This window comes from Zonotrichia leucophrys, chromosome 8 (assembly GCF_028769735.1).
Source record: "Zonotrichia leucophrys gambelii isolate GWCS_2022_RI chromosome 8, RI_Zleu_2.0, whole genome shotgun sequence".
Lineage (NCBI taxonomy): Eukaryota > Metazoa > Chordata > Aves > Passeriformes > Passerellidae > Zonotrichia > Zonotrichia leucophrys.
In genome coordinates, this window is record NC_088178.1 from 28524286 (window position 1) to 28543988 (window position 19703).

Here is a 19703-nt window from a genome sequence, read left to right on the forward strand (position 1 = left end):
TGTTAATCTTAAATCACTCTGAGGAATTGGAGTCACTACTACCAGAATTAATATATTATATAATATTATGTAATGTACAACTTAGGAATTGGATTCACTACTACCAGAATTAATATATATTATATAGAATTATGCAATATATAACTTAGAGGAGATTTAGATTAGATATTAGGGAGAAATTGTTTCCTGGGAGGGTGTGAGGCCCTGGCACAGGTGCCCAGAGCAGCTGTGGCTGCCCCTGATCCCTGGCAGTGCCCAAGGCCAGGCTGGAGCAGCCTGGGACAGTGAAGGTGTCACTGGATGGGTTTTAATCTCCCTTCCAACCCAAACCAGTCTGTTATTCCATGATGGTTGATAAATAAGATAACAAACTCAATTCTGCTCAAATTCTCCCAGCGACTGCAGAGCAGAAATCGAATTAATCACAAATTAATCACCCAGTGACCTCACATCATCCAATCCTCCTGTCCCAGAAATAACTCCTAGGTGGGACAGTGCCCTGCCAGACCTGTTTGAAGAAGTTGGTCACTGTCAGGGTGGCTGGCCTGAAGCTGCTCAGGTTGCAGGCCTCGTCCCCACTCGTGGTCCTCTCCAGGGAGCGCCTCCCGACGATGCTGGAGTTGCGCCGCTCCGACCACGACCCTTTGCGCTCTGCCAAACACAGCAGTGAGAAGGAATCAAAAATAAAGCAGGAAAACTACATTCCAAGAGCCTGCTTTGGTTCCCAGCAGGATTCCTGGGGAAGGAGAACTCCTTCCTTCAGAGCAGAGAGGGAATGATGCCGTGAGGTGACACAAGAGGGGGGTTCTGCTCAGGCAGTCCCGCTCCCGAGGCTGTGGAGCACAGCTGATCCTGCTCCCCTCCCAGCCACCTCACCCCAGTGCCTTCCTGCTGTTATAAAAGTCTGTATCATGCTGAGATTTATGTATTTCCCTTGCTCTGAAAGATGATGAAGTTGGCAGTTTTGGGGATGCTGAAGAGCAGTTTCGGATGAGCTATGTGGCTCGCAAAGATTAATCCACTCCTTTGGAAAATGTTCATCAGCCTGTAATGCTCCCTCAGTCTCACAAGCCTGGTTTTAAATAATATAACAGATGGTTTGCTAGTAAAATCCTTGAAAGATAAATCCATTTGTTATCATGGACTTTTCTGGTTTAGTTCAACCATGACCCCAGACCATCAGAGTAGGGGGAGGAAAGCAATAAAGGGAGCAACAGCAGCTGCAGGATATGAATCAAAACCTCTGGATTTGCCCATATTCCCTCCTGCACATTCCCTGCTAGTCCTGTACCTCCTGTGCCAACTTCAACTTCTGTGGAATCTCGTTCCAAGCTGCCAGCACTGCTGACAATGTTCATGAGGTGAATGGCTGTCCAGGCAAAAGGCATCCGGTACTTCCCCAGTCTTTGGCAAAACTGCTCCGCCTGGCCCTTCAGCTTTTCCAACTTCTCCTTGTTCTGTGAAGAAAATATTCACTCCAAGAGGTTAAAAGGAGAGGAACAAGAACAGAGGTTCATTCAGCAAAATCACTGAGGGATGATGGTGTCCTTTCTAACTCCCAATGATTTGTGTTTCTGTAGCACCTTCCAGAGGAAGAGCATCAGCGTTGGGAAAATGCAACTTCTGCTTCCCAAAAGAGGCCACCAGAGGACACTCAGAACAGTCTTTTATGCTCCTAACCCTCCTGAACAGCCTGGCAAATCCCAGTGATCCTTCAAGAAAACCTGAATTTTCCCCTGTGAAGACTGAAAGGACCTTTCCTGATGTGATTTTATGCAGGAGGTGCTCAGATCATCTGGAGTTGTGTGGGAAACTCAAAACACTCCTTAAACAACTACTATCATACTCATTTTGTCAAGGAAAAAAGGGAATAAAAGAGGATTTTTCCATAGCTTTGCATATTAAAGAGCAGTTTTTAGAGCTTTAGGGAGGAAATAATTTATTGAGAGGTTGATTAAAATGAACAAATGATCCAAGCTTTTGGGAAATGGAGAGGCTGGGATCACAAGAAGGGCTGGAACCTCTGCTCTGCCCTTCACCCAGCCCTCATCATCACCCTTTGATCCCACCTGGCCCAGCCCACCTGCACACCAAATCAGGAACCATTCTGCAGGTGCTTTTAGAACCAGGCAGAAGGGATGGGGTTAAACTGCAAAAGCAGTGGAAAAGTTGAATTTTTTACTGCAGATTCCCATCCAAGGCTGCCTTCCCCTGACCCAGCTGATCCTTTGGGACAGGGAATCACAGATGGCTGAGTTTGATGGGAGCCACAAAATCTGCTGACCTTTAACTACTCCACCCCAATAAGGCATCAAGACTCAAAGGTCTTTGGCTCTTTTTTGGCCTTTAGAATGGGATTAAATTCCTAATTAAAAATGGATCCTTTTAAAGACAGGAACAGTATCAACTGTCCGAGGTAAAACAAAATACATTTAATTTTTTATCCAAACACCAAAGAAATTCTTACCTTTGCTGCATCAGATTCTTTAAAAATCATGTAAGGCTCTGCACACTCCCCAATATCTCCCTGCTGTAACACTTTTTCCAGCTGAGAAGGGAAAATGAACCATTATAAGGACATGGATCCAGCAAGGATTAATAAACTGAACAAACACAAGGAAGGAAAAATTCTTCCACAAGAGCTGCAGCCTGGTGAGTCCTTGTGTAAGAATTCCTGCAGAACCTTCAGACTCCCTGAAAATCTGTCTTGAGCTCCCCATTTGACCACAGGGTGGTTTTTACCCAGGGTCCAGCCAAAAATCTTGACTCAAACACTCACCTGAAGGAGCAACATTTGTGCACTCATTGAACCAAAGGAGAGAACAGAAAATAACTTTTATCTTTGTGTACTTTATCCCAGGAGGGACCAATGTTGCATTTTATTTCAGTTATGGATCTCACTCTCTTGGCAATTTCTGCCCTTAAACACATCTGAAAATCTGGCTGAGGGGTGTGTATCCTTTTTGAAATGAGATTCAGATCAATAGATATTTTTAAATCACTGACTTATCTATCATTTTAAGGAGTCAGCACATTGTTTGATATGAAAACCAAGGTCAAGCCCCAGAAAACTGATTTATATCATCAAGCAAACCTTTGTGCTCTCTCCAGCTTCAGTGCACTGAACTGGTTCTTACAAAGGAACTGAAGTGAGAATATTTGAAATAAAGCAGCACTGTTTACACTTTTGAGAACAGAATTTCTATTTTACTTTAAATAAAAAACAAGAGACCACAATAATTTCATCATTTCAATTTCCCTGCCATTTCTTACCTTTATTACTAGAAAGACATCTTGGGATGGGTAGGTGATGGAAAAGATGGCAGATCTGGCCAGGGTGGAAATAGCAGCAGGGGGGACATGAGGCCGAAGCATTCCCTTCATTTGCTCAGAGTTTAAATCAAAGTAGAAATTCTCTGAAATCTGAGGGAGAAATTGGATAGTTGCAAGAATTAGTTATATTTTTATTTTTCTTTAAATTCTTCCTGAACAATTTTAAATTGTTTTAAAATACATGTTAAAAACTCCTTGTGTCAAACCATGTATGAAAAATGAGAAAAAAAATTGTGTAATTTCAAGCATTAGTTTTTTTTTTTTTTGTAAATTCTTCATGAACAATTTTAAAGTTTTTTAAAATACTGTTAAAAACTCCTCGTGTTAAACCATATATGGATAGAAAAGAAAAGCCTTTTTCATTAAAAACCAAGGCAAGACAGTGAGAAAGATAATGGAGGAAACACCACAAATAAAATTATAAAATTTCCTCCAGCTCCTCTAAGGTGTGCAGCTCCACCACAGGATTAGGAATTACCATTGTTAGCTAAACTGAAAACATCAAAATAACAAAATATAAATAAAAAAGACAAAATAACACCCCTTGGAAGACAAACACTGAGCCTTCTACCCTGAAACAGCAAATCCTTGCCTGCAAAGCTTCAGAGCCAAAAAAGATGTGAGCAGGTTACCAACACCAGAGGTCACTAAAGAACTTACTACGTTAGAGCCAAAAAAAGGAGTAATGAGATGATAAAATTGGCTTATGAAATGTGATTTAAATATTAAACAAAGTTCACATAATATTCCACATACTCTCATCTACATAACTTAAATCTCAATGCATTAAATTCAAGTCTTAAAGAGATAAATGTCAAAATGCATATTTTTAACATTTTTCTCTCCACTACTGCTAATATCTTGAACAAGGAAAACTAAGAGAGTCTTTAAATATTAAATACAGAACATAAATAGGTGAATAAATGAATTTTCCATTTCCTATAACTTAGATCTTGAAAAGATTCCTCAGTTTTGTTTTGATTTTAGCAATTTCAGCATGCCTGACTTTCTGTGCATTATTGAAGTGTTGCTTGGACCCATGCCATGCTGAATCACCAAAAAGAGATTAAGAAAGTCATAAAAACCTAATCCAAATAAAAGGTTTCAGTTACCTAAGTTCTCTCTGGGGAAGAGACTTCTGAAAGCCAAAATTGGACTACATACATACATACATACATACATACATACATATATGTGTGTGTGTACATATAGATATGTGTATATATATATATAAAAAAATGTATGTGTATATATATAGAATATGTATGTATATACACATATATAAAAATATATATGTATATACACACATATAAATACATACATATTTTATATAAAATATGTAATTATATATTTTATATAATATAAATATAAATTTATGTTTCTATGTATTAGTTTATTAATAATTTATTTATATATTAATTTAATTTTGTATTCTATTATATATTTATATATTATATATTATTTATATAATAAAGATATAAATATGCATATACATATATGTATTTATATGTATGTATATACATGTGTTTATTTATATACATACATAAAAATATGTATATACATACATATATTTCTTTTTATATAGACATATATATAAAATATATATATACATACATATATTTCTTTTTATATAGACATATATATAAAATATATATAGAAATATATATGTAAAGATATGTATGTATGTATGTATGTATACATACACATATATATTCTTATATATATATACACACACACACACATATATATATATATATTCTTTTATATCTATATATATTCTTATTTCAGGCACTCACATATTAGATAATATTTTTAGGAATGTATTAAATCACATATTAGACAGTATTTTTAGGAAATTTTTATACCTCAACTGCTTTACCAAGAAGAACACAAGATGGTTCATGGAATGCCTTCACAATTCTTCCAACCTCTGTCACTGTCCTCTTAAAGCTTTGCCACCACAATTAATTCCTCCATTTCTTGTGTTTAAATTTCAGTGGAAATGTCACACTCAAGTGATTAAAAACCTACCTTCTTCTTTTCTTTGACATCATACAAAGCCAAACTTGCAAAAATGGGCTCAATTTCTATTTCAAATCTTGAAAGAAGGAAACACAGAATCAGTTTGATTTACATTTTGTCAGAAGGAATGACCAACCCTGTCCCCAGATCCTCCCTGGGTGATGGGCACTGAACCAATCCCCCTTAAAAGGTGCCAGCTCTTCACAGTGACTGTTATCCAGTGTTTATGCAAATTCCAACACTCCCAACAGGAACGCTGACCCACCAAACAGAGCTGAACCTGTTGTCAGAACACCTGGGGACTTACAGGAATTTAAAAACATTCAAAACCTGTCCCTGCCCCTCAGTGAGCAGGGGCTGAAATGCCATTTCTGTCTGCACAGCCTCCCCACAAAATCCCTGTCCCAGCCCTTGCAGGAACTCTCAGCTTCAGCCTGGAACTCCTCCTGCCAGCAGGGACAACACCACCAAACAGGTGTTTTCTCCAGTTTTGCCACAAAGCTGAGATTAACCTGGAAATAACCCTGCTTAGGTCATCTGAGCTTTCTCCCTGGGGAAAATGTCCTTGTTTTGTGCCACTGAGATGGCACAATCCTGGATTACATCCCAAGCACAGGCTCACAGATTGCCAGGTACACAAGCAAACATGGAGCTGGGCAGATTTGCTATAAATTTGCAGTCAGCAAGAGATGCTTAAAGAGCAGAAAACATTAATTTCCAGCATCTAACTTATTTATGCTAAAGACACCCTGCTTTGGAGGGAAAGCTGCACTGCTACTGCATATTATGTTGTTCCAGTTCATAAAAGGCTGCAAAATCAGTTCATCTCTATGGCTATATTAGGTCCTGGAGTACTCCACGAGCAGGAGAAATGTCCCACACATATATCTCAGTTATGAGCAGCAACTGGAGCTCTCTAATAAGAAGGGTTGACCTAACTGAGGACACAGAAGATGAATACAGCAGTGTGGAAAATCAGTTTTGTACTTTATTTCTCCAAGGGAATAACAGTAAAATTTTACCTTGTGTTATTAGAGAAGAGTTATAGGCAATGAACCAGCTGCAGGTAACCCTATATTCAGGAGCTCCACTTCATTAAACTTGTTTAACAGGTTTCTATTCCTCCAGTTAATGCTTACTAAGTATATAAAGTCTTCACTCTTAAAGGGACACAGTCAAGGTTGTTGAGCCTAAACTTTGGCAAATCTTTGGCTGTCTTTATGTGTTTAAGGCTCGAGCATTTTTAATCTTTAAATTTAATCTGACATTTCCTGGTTAGGGCGGGGAACAGCAGCGAGTGGCCAACTTGAGAGCCCTGGGGGAGCGTGGTGAAGCCTCATGTCATGTGCCAGTGCCATGGAACAGGTAGAGCTGGAAAGCAGCAGGGAGAAAAGCCAAGGGAGGAGGATATTTCCTGTCTCATCAACTGCAGGAAGTCTCGGAGGTACAACTGTGTTACTCAGGCTTTACAAAATAAACCTGGAAGCTCAGGACCAAACAATGCAATGACCCTTCCAGGGCAATAAAGAAGACAGTGGAGTTATTCCAGATGCATGTGGATACAGCAGCAGATTTAAATTCTGAATTTGTGCCTGTTGGAGTGGTACTTACTTCAGGGACAAACACTTCACCAGGAGTCTTTGGCCAAAGTGTTCTTTGGGTACTTCAGGGACACTGAGTCTCTCTATGGGCTCCTCCTGGAATTAGAGACACAACCCCTGTACAAACCACCAGCAGAACCAGCAGGCAAACACATCCATCACCTTTTCCTTCTAAGGCACAGCACCAATTTAATCCGAGGCTTCCCAGCACGGTGCATTCATCAGCAGCTATAAATATGCTAAATTAAATCCCTTTAATGTTCCTACATTCCTGGGGATTGCATAACCAGAAGGGAAACCCAATCTTCAGAAAGTAATATCTATGGGCAAGACAACATGCTGAAAAACACAAAATAGCTGCAGTTCTGCATGTTAAACACAGGTGATCTTAAATCCTTTAAAAATCCGGCAGGCTGGCAACTTTCACGCAAAAATACCTCATCGGGTGCTGGGTGTAGTGCAAAAAGCTCCTTATGCCTGCCAGACTTCCTCTGGTCCTCGTTGTGGTGGTCGATCTCCTCGTTGGGGGTTCTGTCCAGCAGGTTGGGGAGCAGGGCGTCGGGCTGGGAGTTCTTGAGGTCGAAGATGCTGCAGGCCCAGCTGCCCCGGGGCGTGTCGTCGATCGACATTGAGCGGCGCTTCAGGTCGTCCTGAGAGCCAACAAATTAAACCAACTTCTAATGGGAAAAGGACTGCACTTTTAAAGCTGCACCATAAATTAGGTTTTATGCAGCAGGGTTTTAAAGGCACATTACTTGTTCATCCTGGTAGCTGTTGCCGTCAGGAGCTTCGTCAGACTCGAAGACCTGTTTGGGGAGCCCTTTTTGCCTCTCCTTCTGTTTGTCCAAGGTGTTGGGGTTGAAGCCAGTTCCCAGCTTGTGGTATCTGCAAACAGAGGATTTCAACCACGTTCTCAGCAGCCCTTCTGACCCTGACCCCAGGACAAACCCAGCATTGTCAGCGTGGGTGCTCCCGAGGCAGGAGCTGCTCTCTGCAAACACAATTTCCAGTCAGCTCCACTGGAGCTGGGGCATCATCCAACAGCCACTATTCCAGCACTACAATGTGACTCTGTTCATCTATAAAGCCACTCTGGGTGATGTCAAAAGGAGGATTATCAAGGGCCAATTAAAGCTGCTGTAAAATGTGCCATTGTGATGCCAAGCTAAAAACAGGCCGGGAACACGAGGGCTGAAGGCCAGTGGCTCTGCTGGAGCAGGAACTGGCTTGGAGTAATAAAATGATTAACTGGAAAACCAAAACAGCAACTCAGGAAAATCCTGAGCACCTCTGGAGAACAATTTTCTAACCCTGACTAAACCAAGTGTCTTCACACAGCATCTCTGTGAGGAAAGTGGGGCCCTCAGAGCCTTCCAGAGTGTGAGAGCTCCTACAAGTGAACAGGCTGCCTGCTGGGCTGACAGGAGCACATCTCTTTGACTAACAAATTTTTGGGTGCCAAATGGCACCAGGTCTGTATTTACACACACACACATGGGTAGAGGCATGGCTCCCTGCAACACTCACTCCAAGTCAGTTCCTGGGATCACAGCTAGAATTAATTGTTCTTACCATGCCCTGGCACTAAAGTTACCACAGAGGGATGCTCCAGACATGGGAAAATCATGGAATGCTAGCAGCAAATAAAGGAAGGGAAGAGAAAAAAGGAGGAATGCATTTTCCTTGCTAGGCTGTATTTCCTGAGAGCTGAACAACAGGATCTGTACAATCCTCACCTGGATGTCTGCATTTCCATCACAGCTCCACCAACAAGTGCAAATTATCTCTAATTCACACCTGACTTCCTCAGTCTAGCACACAGAAATTGTGCCATAAGCTTGAAATCAGAATATGCTAGTGGGTTTTTTTCAATATAATTTTCCAATATCATTAAAGGATTGATTGAATGGGTGGATTTCCCTGCCTCAAAAACATTTTGGTTACAAAAAACTGGAGGCAGAGATAGACATAAAGATTATTTCCCCTGGGGTGGGGAAGAAAAGGATGGAATGTCACAAGTCAATTCAGCAGTTCTTCCAAGAGCTGGGGTTTGTGCCCCTGGAGCTAGCCAGAGGACTTGGAACCATCCAATGGGATGGATTAAGAGGAAATTATTGGCATCCTTACTTGAAAAACAATTCAGTCCTTCCCAGCTGAGCCTCTGGGTTCTTCCCCTGCTCCAGCAACAACTCTTCCATTTCTGCCCAGTGCACTGCCATGATTTTATCCAAGCAGAATGTACTTTGACTCTCAGAAGCCAAAACCCCACCAAATAAAGCTCATCAGAGCAGGAATCACGGCCAGGAATTCCAGGTACCCATGGAAGTCACTGAGAAGCCAGGGGTGGGTGCCTGGGTGGGTCACACTGCCCAGGTCTATCCAAGACTCTGCTGCCAAGGCTGGGAGTCAATAAAACATCTCCCTCCCTCTTGGGTTCCTTTCTGAGTGGGTTTTTGTTATTTTTTTTTTGATATGAGATTACAAAACACTTTTTTATTAGGTCACGTTAGCAGTGCCAAGCACATGCTGAGCATCCCTGCAGTGGCTCTCAGGACAACATCAAACCAGTGAATTGTAGCAACTGCCACAAGGGCAGAGCTGGAGCTGCAGCCCAGGCACCTGTGGGTGATGCTCATCACATGGATCACTCACTCCCTGACAGCAGCTCTTGAAGCCATCAGACCTCCAATCATCCAGAGAGCCCCTGCTCCAGCTGAGCCTCTCAGAACCCTTCCTGCTCATTTGCATGGAATAATCAATGCATGCCCATCCTCTGAGCTGCTAACTCATTAGGTAAATGTTGTGATGGTTCAAATATTAACAATTATTTGTCTGAATGATGTGCTTTCCCCAAGTCTCTCTGGGAACCAATGGAAGCTGCAGAGGGCACATTGTCTATAGTGGGGACTCCTCATAAATCACTGCAAAATTAATGCAACTTGTCTCTAAAAGATGGAACAAAGGGAGAAACAAATGCTGAAAGTAATTTTATTTGTCCACACTCTAATTGTTCTGCTATGGTAAAGGAGTAAGTGTGGACTGAAATGGGCTGGATTTTCCAAACTGCCCCAAAGGGTTTCGATGAAAATTGGAAAGATGCAATTTTCCAAACACAAAGCATCAGTTCAGCTGGACCAGGCAACAGAAAGCCAGAGCACGTGGAATCAGCAGCCAGGACTGTATTTTTGAGCCTCCTTATAGCACTTGGCCCAAGTTTAAAGATGAACTTAAGGTGACAAGCACCAGAGGGTGTCTCACTCACTTTCTGTTGACGATGGCCCAGTCCTCGGTGTAACTCCTGACACAGTCCCTGACGTGAGGGTCCATCTCGCTGCGAAAGAACAAACAGCAGAGGTCACAGGGCTGATGAGGATCTCCCAAACCCCTCTCCCACCCCCTGGAGCACCCCAGGTGTCCGGTTTTCGGCTGTTTGGATGGCCTGGAAAGGCCCGGGGTGGCCTTGGGGCAGCCCGCGTTCCAAAGGAACAGAAGAGGCTTCAGTTCTTTTCTCGGTCTCGGTGTTTATTAATTGTTTATCTAAAAGATTTTCTCTCGGCCCGACAGAGCTCTGCTCAGCAGCCATGAGCACACTCCCCTCCCTCCGGTGGTCACCTATCTTTATACTCAAAGTTGGTATACAATATTTATCATTTTTCCCCAATACCTTTCACCCTTATTGCCCAGTGCACTTTTAGTAATGACCAATCCCAAAGTGCCACCATCACCACAGAAGATGGAGGAGAAGAAGAAGAAGAAGAAGGACAGGACACGCCCCAATTCCTCCATCTTACTTCTCTAAACCCCCCTGTACAGAAATCCTAAACCCTGTGTTTCACTCTCTAATTAACCAATCCCTTCACCATTCACCCCGGTGAAATCCTCCTGTCCTCATACAGGTGTCGTCTCCTGTGTAGGATCAAAGTCCAGCCACCAGACACTTCTGGAACATTCCAGGACTCCCGAGCCCCCCAAGGGTGGTCTCGGTGACACCTCAGTCCTGAGGTGCTGAGATCCCACACCCAGGCACGCCGGGGTCCCACCTCTCCTCGGGCACGGCGGACACGAGCGTGCGGCACTCGCGGGGCGTGGCCACCACCTCGATGTCGTCGCGCGGGAACTCCAGCAGGTCCCGCAGCGGGCCCGGCTCCGCGGCCAGCGGGTGGCTGTGCAGGTACTCCTCAACATCCACGGGATCCACGGCTTCCGTGAGAGGCACCTGGGGACACACACAGCGCCACGGGGCTCACAGCGAGGGCAGAATCACACACTCATTTTCTGCTCTGTTTTAAACCAGTTCTTCTGCCTTGCTGGGGGGTTTGAGGCAACAGCAGGTGATTAATCCCTGGTGTTAACCTCAGCTAACACACCACAGAGCTGCTGCTCCTGTCTTATCTGCTGCTCCTCTGCATGCTTCTCTGGTGCCTACCATCACCATCTAAAAATACAACTAGAGCCAGAAAAGGTTACATCTATTTTCAAGAAATACAACAAAAGGAAACTTAGTACTTTATTTGCCGCATATCTGAGGCTGGATTTGTTTTTGCCAGGCTCTGATCACAAAGGGAACCTTGATCCTGATCCAAGATGCAGGAAGCCTTCCTCCCCCAGGCAGAAGCCAGAGCAAGGCCTGATTTACCAGGAGCTCAGGCAGCCACACAGCTCTGAGGACTAACATTATTTTGAATTAAACCACCTCTCTGGGGAACACAAAACACAATGTTCACCCACCACAGGTACAAGTTTAACCACCTCTTGTCCCTGGTATTAGAGCCTTTAGTGCCACAATGACTCTGCCCATGCCAGGAAGGGACACTGCCCTCAATAAAATGGATGCTTAAAAATCATCTTTATTGGGCACAGAGCCTTTACCTGAAGCACAAAGAACGACTGAAAACAGGCAGGAAAACAGAGGATTTCACTGGCAGTGCTGATCTCACCACCCTGAGCTTTTTTTAGATACATTAGAAGAAACTTTGCATAAACTAGATTCATACTCCCATTGCATAACTTGTATTTTTACATATCCCATTACATAAATACATATAAATATTCTGATACAAGATCACTATGCTATGAGGCTATACATAAACATAGACATTAAGAAAATGAAACACTAGGAACAAGTTTTGAGGAAGCTGTCTCTACAGCAACTGAGAGATTTCCTAGAATTCCCTGGCACATGCCAGTGAGGCTGACTGTTCTAACAAGAGTCACAAAAGCACATCCAAATTCAGCAGTTTTCTGACTGAAACTTCCCCTTTCCTGCCATCCAGATGATTTCTGTGGGACAAGGAACTATTCTGTAGCTTGTGTTGGAGATGACTTCACAAAGAACACTTGGCATTTCAGTTTTAAATGTGCTTATCAGAAATACTGCTATATAAATCCCAAATTCCAGTTTTCAAACTACTGCCAACAAGTTCTGAAATTAATCAGCTTTTTATTCAAGGAAAAGACTCAGCTAATACTGAAAGAATCTCCCTACCACAACCAACCTCAATGAACACTGCAATTTTCCTACAAGGCAAACCCTTCAGCAGGAAACCAAGGGAGTCAGGAGAGTGGGACCAGGTGACTTTTTGCCAGATAAGAATCTGGTTCACCAAAAAAATACGTGATAGTTTAAATAAAAGCATATTTTATATATATACTTTTTTGTATATATATATATATATATATATATATATATACACACACTTATATATTATAAGTGCATAGTTTAAATAAATGTGTGTAATATCACATAGTAGAAAACTTTGGAGTTTAAAATTTTAGAATATAATAATATATATAAAATAAGATAAAAGTTTTAGAGCAAAAGCTAGTCCTTCTTCTTCACCTTCTTCTTCATGAGTTTAAGTAGTTTTGTGTAATTAAAAAAAAATCTGCATTGCCAGTCATGAGTAGTTTATTATTAGATTAAAAATAAAAATAATTTAAGTGCAATTTCTTAATTAAACAGTTTATCCTTAAAAAACCTTATAGAAAAAAAATACATCTCCATTTTTACCTTGTTAAAGAAAACTACTATGGAACCCACACTTTGTGAGACTGTAATAGAAATGAAAACTAATAAACATCAGAATTCAAGGAAAAAATATCATCTCACAATTTAATCCCAATAACAAAACAAAAAAGTCAAAAAACAAAAAAAAAGAAATAAAAAAGAAAAAAAAAAAAAAAAAAAAAAAAACAAAGAAAAATCCCCCCAAAAAATCAACATTAGTGGTGCCCCATGGGAGGATCCAACTCATGACTTTCAGTTTGTTCCCAAGTGCTGCTCTGTGCCAAATCTCCCCTTCCACTGAGAAACCTCAGAACCAAAGAGGAGGAACCACCCAGCAATGGAGACTCCTTGCAAATGAAGCCAAAAGTAACAAAATGAGTGAAAAATTGTGGGCAAAAGCTCCAGAAGCAGGGGGTGTGCAGAGGAAGAGCATCCCCTCACACCCTCCCCTGCCAGGGCAGAGCTCCATCCACGCTGCTCCTCCCACAGGGGTAAGGAAGCCTCATGGCACGAATTAAAGCTGCTTAGCTGACCCTGGTTTTAAGCCCTAACATTTTAAGACTTACTTTTATTCCTCTTTCTGACCTGGGATCTTCCAGAAGTGAGCTGCTTGTGCAAGTGCTGTGTTTAAATCTGCACAAACTCATTTACCTGTGATTCTCTAACACACAGGAACCTCCCCCTCATCCCTTCCAGCCTTTCCACCCCACTCATCCTGATACACAGAATTACAGAAAAGATGAGGAAAAGCCTCAGTATAAATGTATAAATATGCAGAGCTCACAGGGACATGCAGGACCGAGGGTGTGAGGCTGTCACAGCCCAAAACACACCAGGTCCCCCCATCCATCCCTGCATTTCCCATCTCAAATTGCCCCTGTCCAACAGGAGCACTGGGATGTGCTGGACAGGAGATGAAGGAAGGGGCCGTGCCAGTGAAAATTCACCCAACCCAGAAAGGCAGGCAGTGCTCAGGGGCTCTCTGTGCACCCTGGGGGCTCCAAGCCCTTCACACATTTCAGAATTTGCACTTCCCAATTTTCCACTTTGTCTCTTTGGGTTACTATTGTACCATGAAGATGTAAACAAACATTGCAGTCAAAGCCAGAGGCCTGTGTTAGACTCACCATCTGTGCAGCCAGAAATAAATATGTCTAGCACCTGAGTAAAGAGGCCAAACATAAATCCATGGCCATGGAGAGGAACTACTTGGTGTCACACTATTGGCAGACAAAAGGCAAGAACATTATTTTAGCCTTCAGATATTTGTGGGGGAAGAAGTGATGAAAGAGGAGGAGGAGGGAAGAAGGATGAATAAATGCACCAAAAGGAAAATGAACCTAAAAGATGTCCCCATGTGTGAACAGAACCACAAGAGCTCCTCTCAAGGCTCTTGCTGCCAATGGTTTAAGCTTTCCCCAGTCCTGCTCCATGCTCCAAAGGCGTGGATGGGGACAAGGACACAGAAAACACCACAAGCAAAGCATCAGTCACTGAAATTGCCCCACAAACCCATCAGGTGGAACGTGCACAAGCCCAGGTAAAGACCAGGTGACCCAAGGCCATCATCCCAACCACCCTGGCTGCTGCTGGGGGAGCAGAACCTGCTCTGCCATCCCAGCTCCAGCCCAGCCGAGCTCCTGGGGCACCAGGACAAACAGGAGCTGACTGCCCTGGGCCACAGCTGATCTCACCCACCCAAGGAGTGCCAGCCCCGTCAGCTGCACCTGAAAAGGTTTGGAATCTCAGCTGAGGAGGATAAAGCTGTGCTGGCAGGCTGCAGACACAGCCACCCTCAGTGCAATCCTCATCCTGCTCCCAGAAAAGCCTTCTCCACTCCTCCTGATGGCTCCAGGGGAGCAACAGAGGTGTCTCCTTCACAAAACACAGCCAGCTCCTCCTCACTGCACTTCCCAAGGCAGAAGGACAATTCCAGGCAAGTATCTGCAAACATGCAGACCAGCTACCAACTGATCCCAGCACCCCAGAGTGGTTTTGGAGGAAAGGACCTTAAAGCTCATCCTGTTTCAATCCTGCCACCTTCCACTGTCCCAGGTGCTCCAGCCCCAGTGTCCAGCCTGGCCTTGGGCACTGCAGGGATCCAGCTTCCCTGTGCCAGGGCCTGCCCACCCTCCCAGGGAGGAATTTATTAATATCTAATCTGAATTTCTCCTCTTTTGCTTTGGAACCATTCTCCCTATCACTGTCTGCCTGTGTCAAAAGTCACTCTCAATTTTTCTAAGCCCCCTTTCAGGACTGAAAGGCCCCAGTGTGATCTCCCCTAATAAACCTGATAGGGAATCCTGGAGTGTTACTGCAGGAAATCCTTGCCAGGGGCTCCATTTCTGTTGAGTTCATTAAGACCCTCCAGAAACCAAAGTCTGCAAGAGCCCTGAGAATCTTCCCCACCAGGACCACAGAATAATGTAAATTAACAGCAAATACACGCTTAAAAATATGCAGAGGAATGCTGCTCCCAGACCTGCTGCTCTTTAAAAAAATACTCTTTGATTTTGTGCAGGCTGTAATTACAGATAAAATTTTGGACAATTCCCTAACCCAGTTTTCACTCAGTCTTTATCCCAGGATCAGGCACTGCCGCCTCACTCATGGCAAGCACTGTTCTGTGCCATTAAAATCCACAGGAGGACAATGTGGGGAGAAAGGGCAGCTGAGGATGAGTAAGAGGGGCATAACCTGCTCCCTGGCAGCACAAACACTGTGTTTATCACAGCACTGATAAACTCAAAGTACACAACAAATCACACAGGGCTCCCTCTCTCAGACTTACCCTAACCCCTATCAAACCTCTTGGAAATAGATATATACATTAAAAATACCAATTCTGCATGCCCTTAACCTGAGCACAGACATGTCCAATCAGCTAATTCAGACAGCAGCCTTGATTTGGCTGCTCTGGCCCATTTAACAGTGTGTCCAGGCTGCTGCAGCTCTGGCTCTCAGCACTTGCAGGACAAAGCTCTATTTCACAGCTTTACAGCTCTCCTGCAGTGGGGACACTCCAGCTTTCTTCTTTAAGGTTGTGTTATTCTTCACTGTTATATCCCCTTAAAAGCTGGAAAATCAAACTGCCTTCCCTATCGACTTTGCCCTTCTCCAGACAGCAAACATTGTATTTTTGTGGAGTTTTAGTGCACATGTCTCTCTCCTATTTATTTCCCCCTTTTCAGCCCCTACCTGCATCATCATCATCACTTCCAAAAGCACCTGCACAAATCTGCAGGAGCCTCAGAGAGGGGATGTGGCATCACTCCATGGAGGGTAACACAAACCTTCACTCACGGCAGCCAGGCATCCCAAAGGGATAACAAAGGGAACAAAGGGATAAACTGCAGGGAAAGCTACACCCAGGGCAAGCTCACACAGGGAAACAAAAAATACAATGCAGAGGTCAGGTTTGTACAAGACCTGCACTGTGCAGGGAGCTCAAAACTCAAGATTTGCTCTCCTGGGCACTGCCCAGCAGCTCAGTAACAACCAGGGCAGAAAAAGGGACAATTATTGTCTCCATCTCACAGGGACTGACTGAAGCACAGTGCCCTGATGTTCACAGGCATTCCCAGGTTTGCCTGGAGGACTTGAGCCCATCCCTTCCCAAGCTGGGCACAGGGGACTGAGTGCCCAACCCACACTGCAAGTGACACACTCAAATCCCTGCAGACTTTTCCAGCTTGTGGAAAACAACATTCCCTCCCATTTCCTCCTCCCTCCCAGGACGTCCAAGCCCCCAGGATCACTGAGAGGTTGTGGCATGGCAGCCTGGCAGGATGCATCTGGCACAACAAGGATCTGAACCCAACTGCTGTGGCCCAACCCAAGCCCAATTTCCCTTTTAGCCCAAGTAAGATGCATCATTCCCAAGGGCACAGCCAAGCCCCTGTGGGGATCAGCACAATTGAGGGCTCTGTAAAATGACAATGGCAAAGTGTGCAAGGTTGTTCCTCCTTCCTGTGTGGGAGTAGAACTCCCTGTGAGGATCCCATAGGGGACCTTGGAAAATTAACCTTGCAGAGAGCTCCCCATCACAGGGAGGATCCTGACTGCTATTTTTACTTGGCAGCTAAAGTACTTCTTCAAAATCAGGGTGGTATTTCTTGCCAATTTTGAAACCAGGACAAAGTTCCATCTTAACTTCGGTACCTCCTTAAATATTAAGGGATTTATAATGTGCTAAAACTGCAACAGATTGTGCCAAAGCTCCAAATTCTAAATTAACACCAACTTCCCACCCACTGCCTTCCCTGGGCAGAATCTTGGAGGGCCAGAAGCAGCAGATTAACATTTCAAAGCTGAGCCCCAGCCTATCTCTGGGTCTCCAGGGCAAACAGGCACTTCCCTTGCTGAGCACTCAGGAATGCACATGGCCAATCCTGTCACCCTTAAAGGGACACTGGGATCTCAGGCAACACGAGTCAAATCTGATGTACTGCAAGGGCTCAGAATAAATCTGAGAATGTAATATGCTAAAAATAAAAAAAAATTACAATTTGCAGGCAGGTTAAAGAAGGTAACAGTTGAAAGAATTAAGCTTGCTAAACAGAGGCAGGGGATTTATTTTTAAGTGTGAACTACAGGCAAGTCACTCTAAGAGGTTTTGAAACACGAGCAGTGTAATATTAACCACTGACAACACTCAAGTAATGAAAAAACATGTTTTACTTGCAAAAATGACACTTTCTTTCAACTAAGCACTCCAAAAATAACCCAAACGGATCCAAATTCAAAGACTCACACATTTGTCTGCTGCCATCCCTGCATTTCAGAAAACCCATGCTCCTGAAGCCTGCTGAGCCCAGAGAGCTCCTGCATTTCATTTTTTGGCTGCATTTATAATAGATGGAGATATTCAAACGAACCAAGGGGATTCCTAGGCAATCTCTGCTTCCCATCAGCCTCAGGCAGCTCCCCGGGCTCCCAGGGATGGTGACACCTCCCCAGCCATGGGTGCAGCCATTGCCTCCCCTCTGCCTCTGGAATGCAGCTCCCCATCTCCAATTCCTGCTTTTGCACTGCGCTTCCTGGGATGGCATCACCACAGACAGCAGCCGATGGAATTCCTGCATTTCCAAACTGCAACCCTGCCCCAAAAATGGCTGTGAGCACTCTCTGTGTCTGAAACCTCCATTTGTAAACCTGAAAACATTCCGTTTTTTAAGATCTGCATTCTGTGAGATCTGCAGTGTGTGTCAAATTCTATCACAATGCTTGAGTTAGAAAAAGCTTCCAATGAAAGGGAATGGATTCTCCATCCCTGGAAGTGTCCAAGGCCAGGCTGGACAGGGCTTGGAGCACCCTGGGACAGTGGAAGGAGCTCCAAGGTCCTTCCCAAACCCAAACCAGTCTGGGGTTCTGTGAAATAATTACAAATATACCTAGCTAAAGAAGGATCCTGCATGTAACAAGTACCAGGCAGTCCCAAAACCAGTGAGATACTTTATGCACAAATAGTGCCAGGTTATTTGCTGTGATAACAGGCTGCTAATGTAGGAAGCCATTTGGGTATAGAAATATTAATATTAATCAGAGATTAATTAGTTATCTGGGAATACTAAAGCAATTTCTTACCAACCCTAGAAAGACACGAGTTGTGCCTCCAAGGACGGGTAAGAAGACAAGATCCTGATGAGTAAGAATTGTGTAATTTCACCAAGAGTATCTGGAGAACACAAAGACTTTGACACAGAAAATGCAAGTGCAGAGACTCATCTTGAAGAGTCTCCCTCTGATAAATTGTGACAAAAATGAAAGCAGAAACTGAGACAGCAACAGAGAAATGGAAAAGCCAAACAGTTTGACCAGAGACTGCAGAAAAATCACAGATTGCCCACTTTTGGCAGAAAGGTTACATCAGGCCAGGAGGGATGGAATCCTCCAGACTCTCGGGGTCACAGAGGCAGACCCTGGTGGCCCTGAGCCATCGTGGCCCTGGTGGCCCTGAGCCCTGGTGGCCCTGGTGGCCTTGGTGGCCCTGGTGGCCCTGAGCCCTGGTGGCCCTGAGCCCTGGTGGCCTTGGTGGCCTTGGTGGCCCTGGGCCCTGGTGGCCCTGAGCCCTGGTGGCCTTGGTGGCCCTGAGCCCTGGTGGCCTTGGTGGCCCTGGGCCCTGGTGGCCCTGGGCCCTGGTGGCCTTGGTGGCCCTGAGCCCTGGTGGCCTTGGTGGCCCTGGTGGCCCTGGTGGCCCTGAGCCCTGGTGGCCCTGGGCCCTGCCAGGCACAGAGCGCTCTCCTGAGTGGGACATCCTGTCACAGCCCCTCTGAGCTGCCAGGGGACACTCTCTGCCCTGCAGGGAGGGATGGCAGGGCTGTCCCATGGCCTGGGACACTGCCAGGGATGGGGCAGCCCCAGGGCAGCCTGGCCAGGGCTCAGCACCCTCTGAGCAAGGAAATTCCCCAAACAGCCAACCTCTGGCAGTGGGAGCCATTCCCTGGGTCCTGTCCCTTGTCCCCAGTCCCTCTCCAGCTCTCCTGGAGCCTTTTAGGCTCTGGAATTAGCTCTGAGCTCTCCCTGGATCCTTCTCCTCTCCAGGTGAGCACCCCCAGCCTGTTTATTAACAATTATTTGGTATAACATCATTTAGTTCAGAGTACTGATCTCTGCTAACACTGTTTAGGTTACTGAAGATTCCCAGTGGGCAGCAGGCTCCCCTGAGCAGGTGAGCAGCCCTGCCCTGTGCCCCAGCTCACTGCTGCCCTTAGCCATGGCACAGCAGCATTCCCATGAGC

The 19703-nt window shown here is 44.5% G+C and overlaps 1 protein-coding gene across 17 annotated transcripts in view; it reads right to left on the reverse strand.

The window, feature by feature from the left end:
- Positions 1-19703, reverse strand: part of DOCK7 (dedicator of cytokinesis 7) — a 97080-nt gene that overhangs the window by 62475 nt on the left and 14902 nt on the right. For all 17 annotated transcript variants that reach the window (XM_064719636.1, XM_064719635.1, XM_064719629.1 and 14 more), the window contains exons 3-12: positions 10997-11172; positions 10219-10287; positions 7712-7841; positions 7394-7606; positions 6967-7052; positions 5365-5431; positions 3274-3423; positions 2468-2548; positions 1292-1457; positions 509-651 (exon numbers count right to left, since the gene is read on the reverse strand). In XM_064719636.1, coding sequence (XP_064575706.1) covers positions 509-651; positions 1292-1457; positions 2468-2548; positions 3274-3423; positions 5365-5431; positions 6967-7052; positions 7394-7606; positions 7712-7841; positions 10219-10287; positions 10997-11172 — 1281 coding nt within the window. The remainder of the gene's footprint in view (positions 1-508; positions 652-1291; positions 1458-2467; positions 2549-3273; positions 3424-5364; positions 5432-6966; positions 7053-7393; positions 7607-7711; positions 7842-10218; positions 10288-10996; positions 11173-19703) is intronic.